Genomic DNA, 11,727 nt, shown 5'->3' with positions numbered 1-11,727 from the left:
TTTTTTTTTTGTCTCAATGCAGAATCTGGGCAATCAGACAATTCCAGTCAACAAGGAGACTCAGACATCAAACCCCCACCAAACGGTGAGAAAAAAAATCACACGGACTGAAATATATATTTTTTGTGATATTATAAATGTCTTTACTCTCACTTTTGACCGATGCAATGCATCATTGCTGAAGTACTTCGCTATAGTCTGATGCTTGATGCATCTTTGAAAATCTCTTTAAACATGCTATTATCACAGAGCCCAGGTTCCAGTTGAGTGAGGCACGTGTTTATCTCTCTGCAGGACATCTGAGTTTTCAGGACTGTTTTGTGACTTCAGGAGTGTGGAACGTAGCCGAGCTGGTACGAGTGTCTCAGAGTAAGTACTGTAACACCCACCCGTGTTTTCTTAAATCTGCAGAGCCACGGCAACTAATACTGTATTTAGCTCAATTTTGTTGCTCAATTCATGAATAACTCGTTCAATTATTGCGGTTCTTATTAATGAATCAGTGGATGAATCAGTTTAGTAAACACTCAATCAGAAGAGTCATTGATATAATTCGTAGTAAGAATTAATCAATCAGATAACTTCCTCACTGAACCGTCTTGAGATGAATCACTTGCTGACTGAAGTTATTATGTCTGATCCAATTTCTAATTTGTAATGGTAATTTGTATGGTTAATTAGTCTTAGAGTTTCAGAGTTTTGTTGAAATGGTGTTTTAATTAAAAATACGTCAAAACATCATAAAATACTAGGGAAAAAATCAGTGTTACTGTTGTATCATATATTTTTAAGTTTTTATTTTTAATATATTATATTTCAGTATATGTTTATACAACATTTTTTTATTTTTTTTTATTTTTAGTTTTAGTTAATGATACTAAACCTTGAAAAAAGCAATGCTGTCGTTTAGCAAGTTGTAAGGTCGGCACACTCAGAGAAAAAGGTACAAAAGCTGTTACTGGGACATTATCCTTTCCAAAGGTACTAAAACGCACCCTTTAAGGGTAAAAAGGGCAAAGATATATCTTTTGGGGTACCGCCCCATGACAGCTTTTGTACCTTTTTTTCTGAGAGTGCTATGTGATCTGCAAAAACATAAAAATAAAAAATCCGATAGGAAATCCTGTAAGAAATACATCTTACACCGTGTCCTAACTACATGCGATGCGATAAAAGGTTATTTTCCATGTTAATCAGAGGTTTTGTCCTAACCAGCCGCGACGGCGACACGCGATGATTCTATTTTAGAAACGGTTTCTATTTTTCTGCGACGTTGCGGCTGGAACAGAAGTGTGGCATTGATAATCTCAGGTACCGTTTATGTGCTTTATTTAATGTTAAAAGCGTGTAATGTGACTTTGAATATCATTTAGTGCTCCCAGCTTTGTAGCTTTAAAAGCAATGGATAATTTACCTCAGATTTTGAAATTAAACAAATAGAAACAAGAACATTCAAACTGTGAACAAAAAAGTGTATTATTTGACAAAGATTGTTTTAGTAACTCAGTAGCCTATGTATTTTTAATAATGTTTAAATGGTGTAATATTTGTGAATTTGATTATGTAGCTACTTATCCATTTTCTTGCGAGTGCCGTTAAGTTTACTCTCTGGTGCTGTGCACTCGCCGCGAGACTCCGCCCACACGCTGTTCTGATTGGCTGTGGATTTTAATTGATTTCGATGCATCTCGCAGTCACGTCGTGTCTAGTGTGGACAGACAAATTATTTGTCGCTGGAATCTTATCACATCGCGTCTGGTTAGGACACGGTGTTACATTAATTTAGCATAGATTCATTAGTTACTTCACTCTAAGTTCGATTTCTAAGTTTTACATTTCAGATTTTACATTTCAAAAGTTCTCCAACATTTTTATCTCTTCCGCAGCCCCAGTTGCAACAGCATCAGGTCCTAATTTCTCACTTGCGGATCTGGAAAGTCCCAGTTACTACAATATCAACCAAGTAGCACTTGGCAGACGTTCGCTTGCCTCTCCTCCATCCACAAGGTGAGCACACACACACACACACACACACACACACACACACACACACACACACACACACACACACACACACACACACACACACACACACACACACACACACACATATACCTGCTGTTTGTGCCTGTTTCAGTCTTTCTTCAGTGGAAATTTGATCTGTCTTGCTCTCCTTTTTGTCCTTCCTTCTGTTTTCCCCCTTGTCTGTCGTTCTTCTTGCGCTGTAGGTCTGAGGTGGAGCTGTACGCCAGTCTTCCTCGGAGGTACTCAGTCTGTCACAGTCTTCTGTATCTCTGCATCTTTTTCTGTTTTTCTCTCTGCCTGTCTACAGGAATCTATCACAGGGGCATTGAATAACCTCTCGCTCGGTCTCTCTCTCTCTCTCTGCAGCTCTAATAAGCGCAAGTCTATAGATGACAGTGAGATGGAGAGTCCTGTTGATGATGTCTTCTACTCCAGTCGTTCTCCGGCCGGCACCAGCTCTCAGTCCAGTGGCTGGCCAAATGACGTTGATGCAGGTGAGCATCGCATTTACACACAAATACAGCTTTTGCACTGAAACGGTGCTGATGCCTGAGTCTGGTCTCTGCCAAACTGTAGCAGTCACCTTTGAGCACAAGCCCACATTTCCACTAACTTGAAAGCCGAACAAAGATTTAAATTACTAATGTACAACATAAACTGCCAACAAACAGACTTCAAACACTACAAAAAGTGTTCATGACAGGATCCTAGGATGACTTGAGGGTGAGTAAATCATGGGCTAATTTTCATTTTTGGGTGAACCATCCCTTTAAAAACTCTTAAAATGTCCTATATTCAGTCAGATTAATCTAAAATTAAAGGTGCAATATGTAACCTTTGTCCTTCTTGCGGTTAATTGCATGCATTTTGCGGAAGAACATTCTTTTGGTTGTGCTTCAGCTCTGCGTGACTCTTACGGATGAATATGGTTATCATACTGCTCATAAAACATTCATTAACTCTGTTTACTGATAAGACAAGACACGCACGGGCGAGTGACGTATATATGCGAATTCCCGTGAAAATCATTATGATTTAAATTTGGAGATTGAAAAACAGGAATTGTGATACAGCCTAATGTAATTATTATAATTATTTTTTTAATAATTATCACACTAAGCTTAACAAATTTGGCTAGATTACTTATGATCTACATTTGATGAATAGTGACAGTGTTTACTTTATGATGTTTGTAATTTGTTGTAGATTGTTGTAAGAATGCAGCTGGAAATAGTAAAGCATAAACATTTCAAAATAAGTGTCCCTTTGTATTTCATACTTGTTTATAATTAAAACTCCCCCATTATGTTTTACATTTAATTTTAACATAAACTCTTGTAGCTTCTTGTTACAGGAAAGAAAGAATGAGAACAGTTGCATAAACATAGCCGCTAAGTTAAGACTGTGTCTTAAGAACTAGTCCGACCAACTAGCAATTAGTTATGGCTAATTAACCGTACTTTTCAGATTCAAATTATGCTATCTACCTTTTTATGTGACTGATTAAAAAAGTTATGACTAGTCTTGGAAAAAAAAGAAAATGAGATGACTAACCTATAAAACTAGTCTAAGAAGTTTATGCTACCAGCCCCAGGTCTTAAGTCTTAAAATTGATTTTATAACTCTGTTATTGGAACCAAATGTCACGAAAATAATTTGGTTCTAATATTAAAAAATAATAAAAATTTAAAATGAATAAATTATGTGAATAATTTGTTCTCGGATCCCAACCCTATTAATTCTAGTTTATCTAGAATCTAGTTTTATTTTCCATGAGTTCAGTCAAACTAAGTTGTTGATTTGAAAACTATACATGGTGAGAACCTTCACATCAGCCACACTGACATCATAGCAGTTTGTGTTTTAAGACAACCAAGGAGGAAGTCCCGAAGAACAAGACGGTTTTTGAGTTGAGTGGAAATGTGTGGAATGAGGCCAGATTGGGCACCGGCACCATGTCGGTGGAAAAGGCATTAAACACACCATGACCATCATGACCTTCTTCCCTGTTAACAATTCCCTTCTCCAGTTGCAGTACAGCACCATTTGACGAGTGTTCAAGAGAGGAAGATAAAACATGAGAATGATGGCGTGCAGTTTCCATACCATGGTTAGAACACACACCACACACACTTGCACATGTACACAATACAGTGGGAGAAGACAGGTCAGTGTCAGGTCAGGACAGGACAGTGCATCAGGTGTCACCTAAAGAGAAGAATAAAAGTGCTGCTTGGTTAGTCTGTTTTTCACCCATGTTATTGATTTGTTTGTTGTTTAACATCATCAAAGTCACTTTTAATAAAGTTCGATGTTATGCAGTATAATATGAGAGGTTTAGTGTTGATGAAGGGTGCTTTAACCTTACTGGGCTTTATGGGTCCCTAAGACACTAAACTAAATGAATGCCATAGTCACAATCAGAAAGTAGTGTTTGAAGAACCCAGATGGGACAGTCGAAGTCAGAGCAACACACAAACAAACACTGAGAAAATGCACAACACAGGTGCATCTTCTGTCCATGCATTAACCACACACACACACACACACACACATACACACACTCTCAGTCTGTGTTCTGGTCCCAGATGGCTCTTCCATGTATCTACAGTAGTGGGAGACATCTGCTCTGCGTTTGTGTGTGAATGTCATAATCAGATAGCAATGCCTTTCAATGCATCCTTTTATAATGTTAACAAAGGTTCCATGCACTAAAATTATTTTAGCTTTACACAATATTTTTTTAGCCTCTCTTTGACCATGTTAACCAGTCAAGGTATATATATCTGGTATAGATGTCATAATCTACTACCATTCAAAAGTAGGTGGTCAGTAAGATTATTTCAATTATATGCAAAGAAATTAACTCAAATTAATACTTTAATTCAGCAAGGATGCATTCAATCAACCAAAAGTGACAGTAAAACATTCATAATGTTGCAAAATTGTTCCATTTCAAACAAATGCTGAATTTTAATTTTTCTATTCATCAAAGAATCCACAAAAAAAAAAATGAAAAAGCACTGTTTTTAACATTGATAATAAAAATAAATGTTTCTGAAGGCTCAAGTCACTTTTTAATGGTTGTGCAAGTGCACCATTAATTTCAATTTATTAATTTGAAATATACCAGAGTAATATGTAAATTAAGCTTAAAACTGGGAGAGAAAAAAAACTGGAATATCTATTTTTATAGTGCATCAAATTCTTATTTCAAAAGAACCAGGTGGCGAGAGTGTGTTGTGTGCATGTGTACACATTTTGTGATAAATATCCATATACAGACTTAACACTTTCATACGCATTTGCACACTCCCACACACACGCATACACACATGTGAGAACAAACGCACTCAAAAGTGCACTGAGAAAGGGGAATTAAGCTGAAATGGGATTTAATGCCTTGTAATGTAGAGAGGAAAAAATAGCATCAAACTGAAGTGAAGTTCAAGTCTGTGTGTATGAGTAACGGTGAGCAATGGGTGCCAGGAGGACTGTGTGTGTCTGTGTGTGTGTGTGTGTGTGTGTGTGCTTTGGTTATCTTCCAATTATGAGCCATCCCTGTTCTGTTATCACTTTCTCCTGCTATTTCTCACCTTTTCATGTTATTTTCATCTCTTTCATCTTTCTGGTGATGGATTGAACCAGTTGAGGTGTTGCTAATTTAATAGTTAAGGAACACTTACAGAAGACTACGGTTGGGTGGCATGACGCTATACACTGTGCGAAGGTAGAAATGTGTCAACGTTTATACTGCTACAGGCTATATTTGCTTGGCTATTTGAGGACAGGACTGCTTTACGTTATTTACACATTAAGGGCGGCAAAGAAACGTGGAGGAATGTGAAAATACAAAGCAGGACGCGAACCAAACAAGCCAAGACGTGGAGTAACTTGTTACTTTTTTTTTTTTTTTTTTTAAAGGAGTAGTGAAGCTGAATTTAGTTGTTCATGGTCGGCAAGCAACTTTGAAACTTGTTCATGTGTGTGCATTTTGTATATTTTACAGTGTGGCTCATCCAGATTTTAGAATCAGAACTATCATTTTTATAATATAAATTAATGCTGTTTTTAAGTTTTTTAACTCAAGCGTTTCACTGATAACATGTATCGTTCATTTTCTATTAAAATTTTTAATGATATCACAACTTGTCGATCAAGTTCCAAATAAATATAAAAAATTTTCAAATATGATGAAGTATCTTTTATTTAGATTACTAGATTATCCAATAATAGACATTACCAAATTAAAATAAAATTCTAGAAAAAATTGTGATGTGTATACTGTTACAGTAATATAAAATGGCTTTTTTAAATACAATTTTTGGTCATACCGCCCATTTTGATTTGTTCCGTTCGTCAGCATTGCTGGTATTAAAATGGGAAGACAGACGATCACCTCGAAACAAGTGAACATGCTCATTAAGTTTGTCATAAATCAGTCCCCTCCCTTCAAAAACCAAAAATGATCAGTCAAGTTAGTTGAGCTAGTCAGCGAGTGTTTGATTGGTGTGTGCTGTGCCCTGCTGCTGCTGTTGTTGTTGTTGATGTGTGGTTTCTGGCAGGGTTGTCCTCTCCCGGGTCTCTAAAGAAGCCAGCGGGGAAATTCGATTTCAGCGCCCTGTCAGCACAGACGAGGTCCCCCCGAATGGCCTTCACACACCACCCGCTGCCCATGCTGGCAGGCGTGAGACCAGGTGAGACAGACACACTCCAGCAGGGAGAGAGAGAGAGAGAGAGAGAGAGAGAATGGAGGGGGAAAGGAGGGATTTAAAGTATTAGATTGCAGCGTAGGCTTCTGATTGGTCCAAAAGTTCTGTCATGGCCCCACACTAGTCCAAAATTGCCCTCAGTGGCATTTGATTGGCTCTAAACAGTGGCGAGTTATTGATGGAGACCTCTGATTGGCTGGGCAGAGAGACAGAGAGAGTGAGGAGCTGCCACAGTTTATGAACAACACCATCCATCTACGTACCCTCTTGCTCTCCATCTTTTCCTCTCTTCTCTCATCATTATTTCATCCACAGCTTTTACCTCCATTTTTCATGTGTGTTTGGTGGAAATGTCCTCATGTTTCTTTAAATGTGTGACCTACGTTTTATTACATTTTATTTTATTTTAAGCAAATTGTATGTAGAAAGATGTTATGTGAAATCTTTTTCAACTTTTGAAAGTTTCGAGTTTGAGAGTTTAAAACTTTTGCTTGGGTTGGGGCCAAGTATCGATTCTCGTCTTCTGTTTAGCAGATTTCAGATGTGCATTCTGCGACCATTGTGGACAAAAAACGTACTTAAAATACTCTGACAGTGTTTCCCGCACCGCTTATTTATCTGTATGCGCCACTACTAAAATATACAGTGCTAAAAATACAACATGAGCTGTGTAGTCCAAACAAATGACACTTATGAGTCGATTATTTTTAGTAAACCAAAAATACTTCTGAATCGGCTCAGAGCAGTTAGACATGCTTGCTGAATTTCAGGTTGTTCCTTTCGTCCTGTTTCGCTCCACGATACACCAAGAATGCTGGGTTACATTGTACTGAAGGCTTTTTCATACAACCATAAACTCAAGTCTTTTGCAATAATCACATTGAATTGTTTGTCTGTTCTATTAAAATCTTATCTTATAATTTGGCAACAGGCTTCTGAGTGCAGTAAATGCAGGAAGAAATGTTTTTCTTTTTACTCCAAAATTACTAAAAGAATTGATAAGGAATCTGAATTGTTCAAAGAATCCAATCAGAACCAGAATCCCTACTGAAAATGTTTGATTTAATGCGAAATTTCCAAGACATTTGGACATCTCTTTCCGACGATTGGTGCTCATTCAGTCGTTAAAGAACAGTGTGCAGAATGTCAGAGTTCAGTTCTTGATTCGCTGATTTTGTTCTCATTTCAAACATTCTTATTTCAACTTCCATGTGAATCACCAGAGACTATTTTGCGGTTGAAGAAAAGAGAAGGAGAGGGACGGAGACACAAACGGGAGAAGCCATGAGGGAATGTTTAGAAAGCTTCCCAATGCGTAACAGATGCGTGGCCAAGAGAATCGTATAAAAACTGTGCATTTCGCTCTCTGCGTTTTTAAAATTAGCCAGCGAGCATGTTGCTTGTTATACAGGCGTGCTGTCATTCATATTGGCACAGGACAAAATGTGAAGGGGAGTGTGTGTATGTGGGGGATGATGCTCTTCTTGGCAGGCGTGTTCGGAGCGCCATGAAAATCCCGTCAGTAAAACGATGATATTCAGAGGCATTAAGACTGCACTCTCACAGGCCACTCAAAACATCTCCATCCCCACCCAAAGGAGAGCGATTCAAAGCTCCCTCCCGTGTTGTCCCTGACGTCCCGGATGTTTAATCCCATCCGATGGCCCTGGGAAATCGCAGAATTCCTATCCGTTCGGGTCCGACTGCAGCCGGCGAGGCCTAATCAAGTAAAGGTCAGCGGGACAGAGAGCGCCAGCTTTAAATGGATTATACGTGCGTGTGATTATGGAAGTTTTTCTACGGCAGACGCTTCTGGTTAGGATGTTTATGCAGAGTCGAGACAGTGGAAAAAGCAAGGTTTGCGTTAGGCCGGGGGAAGAGGGCAGAATGCGTGCGTATGAGAAAGACTGTCTCGCTGCCGTTTCTAATGCGTTTGTGTGAGTTATAGATGGATGTTGGCCGCTGTTGTGAAAGAGATACTGTGGTTTGCTTTTGTGAGTGATGAATAACTCTTTGGAGATTGAGAAGATACCGTTTTTGTTTGTTTGTGTGTGTGTGTGTGTGTGTGTGTGTGTGTGTGTGTGTGTGTGTGTGTGTGTGTGTGTGTGTATGTGTGTGTGTGTGAGAGAGGGCGTTTATGAGTGCATTTGTGTGTGTGTGTGTGTGTGTGTGTGTGTGTGTGTTGGCACCCCATAGCGCCTGGCTCCTGCCCAGTACCTAATGAGATTAAGAAGCACCAAAAAAATGAAAGACTGAAGAAAAAGAGGGAGTTAGAGATAGACAAAAAAGAGGGACAGGATGAGATAGATAAAGAGGAAAGAGAGGATGGTGAATATGGCATTTAAAAAAAAAACTGTATATCCAAAAATGAATTTCTGTCAACATTTACTCATTCCCATGTCTTTCCAAACCTGTATGACTTATTTTCTTGTGTGGATACAGAAAAGAGATGTTACTCAGAATGTCCATGCTGCTCTTTTCCATATACCAGAAGTGAATAGGAAGCTGTCAAGGTGCAAACATTTACACTGTTGATTTAGTCTATATAATTTATGTGCTTTATTTCTTTATTCGGCAAGGATGCATTAAAATGGGTAAAGTGACAGTAAAGACATTTAGAAATGATTCATATTCCAAATAAATGCTTTGTTTGAACTTTGCATTCATCAATAAATCCTGAAAAAAAGTATCACGGTTTCCACAAGAGTAACACAACTGTTTTCAACATTGAAAATAATATGAAATGTTTCTTGAGCATCAAATCATCATATTAGAGTGATTTCTGAAGGATCATGTGACACTGAAGACTGGAGTAATGATGCTGAAAATTCAGCTTTGATTCACAGGAATAAATTACATTTTACAATATATTCACATAGAAAACAGTTATTTTAAATTGTAATAATATTTCACAATTTTACTGTATCTTTGATCAAAATCAATGTAGCCTTGGTGAGCAGAAGAGACATCTTTCAAAGGATCTAAAAAAATCGTATTGACTCCAAACTTTTTGTCTTGCTTGGTCTTAAGGCACCATTTGTGATTAAATAAATGAGATTTAAGAGTCTTTACAGAGGTTTTAAAAAGTCCCCATTCACTTTCACTGAATGGAAAACAGCAGCGTGAACATTCTGCTTTAGGTCTCCTTTTGTGTTTCATGTGGGTGAATAAATTCAAAATGTTAATTTTTAGATGAGCTATTCCTTTAAGGAAAGGGCATTATTTTAAGAGGGATGATGAAGAATTTAGGTTTATATGAACACACACACACACACACACACACACACACACACACACACACACACACACACACAAATGCTAATATCCCATTGTGCTGTGTATCACATGCACGTATCGCTCACTCTTCCTCTCTCTCTTTCTCAGGGAGTCCGCGTGCCTCAGCCTCTGCCCTTCATTTCCCTGCTCCCTCCATCATCCAGCAGTCCAGTCCATATTTCACCCACCCCACCATCCGCTATCACCACCATCAGGACCCGCTCAAAGAGTTCGTCCAGTTCGTCTGTGCTGACGGCTCGGGGCAGCCGGGGGCACAGGTAACACACACACACACACACTCACACACCATCATCACGATTCAAACGGCACCAGTGGACAGGACACACACACTGACACACATCTCTGCTAAAGTCCCTCTCTCTTTCTCTTCCTTTCTCTTTCTCTCCATTATCTAACACTTTGACAGTCTCCGTTTTTCATGTTTTGAGTTTGATTTCATCCTCTCATCCTTGTGTCATGAAACACTAAAATATATTTTTCAAAACAGATATGGCCATGCTAAGCAATGATTGCATGTTAATTTTTTTAAATTAAAGGTTCATCATGTGGATTATAAGCCATATCAGTTTAGTCTTTCAGTTCATTAAGCATCTATTTTCTTTGCACCACTGCAAAAGAAAGTTATATTTCTCTAAAATAAGGGGAAAATTAATTTAAAATAAATGTATAAATAAATATAGTCCATTTAACTTGTGCATTGTATCTCAAGCCATAGCATAGTTTGTGTTAGGAAAAGACTGAAATTGAAGTAATTATGTTTTGATTAAACGCAGGTACACATGAGATTTGAGGGATGTTTTCTTTGAGGAAACACTGAAATTTCAATCTGTTCCTCACACAAAACGAAATATAGTGCTCATGTCAATTGAACTACTGTTATGATGCTTTTATGTCCTTTTCGGAGCTCCATTCACTTTTATTGTATGAACTATAGAAAATAAATGTTTAATTTATAATAATTAAATGATTATATAATAATAATTACATTAAAATAATTATTATAAAATAATAATTAATAAATAAATAAAAGTAAATTATATAAACATTTAATATTAGTCTTTTGTTGGTTGGAGAGAATTGCAATTGTTGCTGTAACATGATTCAAAATTGTGAGAAGGCATATCATAATTTTAAAGGTGGATTTTAGTTTCAGTTTGTGAAATAGATGTAGCTGGACTGCTTTACCCTTAAGTTTTTGCCTCTTACAAAACTGATCCGAACCAAAATTTTATGACGACACTTTAATAACTCACTGGATGTGTGTATGTTTATTAAGTTTTCAATGTCTCTGTACGTTTGTAACATTCCAATCTCACCTTTTGTGATTGCACGCCTCCACATTTCTGTATCTGTCTGTGTGTGTGTGTGTGTGTGTGTGCCTCTTTCACCCCCTCATCATCTGTATGTGTGTGTGTGTGTGTATCTGCAGCATAACGGGAGCGGTCAGAACAAACTGCCCGGCTCCTTCTTACTGCCACCTCCTCCTCCTCCGGTAGCGCGACCGGTGCCGATGCCCCTCCCCCTGCCCGAGCACAAATCCAGCCACACACACCCCGAGAGCGGAGTCGGCTCCCCGGCCTCGCCCTGTAAGTGTCCGCTCAAGCACCAGACCCACCAGAGCCCTTGAAATCGCCCCATTACCGCTGCGCTAAAACAACTCATCAACTCTTTGAGTGATAGGGCCACGATTTTT

At 38.3% G+C, this 11,727-nt stretch overlaps 1 protein-coding gene across 17 annotated transcripts in view; it reads left to right on the top strand.

Annotated features, from left to right (window-relative positions):
- The window catches only part of nfixa (nuclear factor I/Xa), a 94,255-nt gene that overhangs the window by 73,926 nt on the left and 8,602 nt on the right, over positions 1-11,727 (top strand). For 5 of the 17 annotated variants that reach the window (XM_084103305.1, XM_084103296.1, XM_084103307.1 and 2 more), the window contains 9 exons: positions 23-85; positions 295-369; positions 1,887-2,007; positions 2,229-2,264; positions 2,392-2,519; positions 4,055-4,135; positions 6,591-6,722; positions 10,122-10,291; positions 11,464-11,620. In XM_084103305.1, the coding sequence (XP_083959431.1) occupies positions 23-85; positions 295-369; positions 1,887-2,007; positions 2,229-2,264; positions 2,392-2,519; positions 4,055-4,135; positions 6,591-6,722; positions 10,122-10,291; positions 11,464-11,620 (963 nt within the window). The remainder of the gene's footprint in view (positions 1-22; positions 86-294; positions 370-1,886; positions 2,008-2,228; positions 2,265-2,391; positions 2,520-4,054; positions 4,136-6,590; positions 6,723-10,121; positions 10,292-11,463; positions 11,621-11,727) is intronic. The other 12 variants (XM_084103299.1, XM_084103297.1, XM_084103312.1 and 9 more) reach the window with 6 other exon arrangements.

This window comes from Abramis brama (genome assembly GCF_963993115.1).
Source record: "Abramis brama genome assembly, chromosome: 2".
Lineage (NCBI taxonomy): Eukaryota > Metazoa > Chordata > Actinopteri > Cypriniformes > Leuciscidae > Abramis > Abramis brama.
Note: the sequence above shows the minus strand (reverse complement) of the source record. Positions and strands in the feature narration are given on the sequence as shown.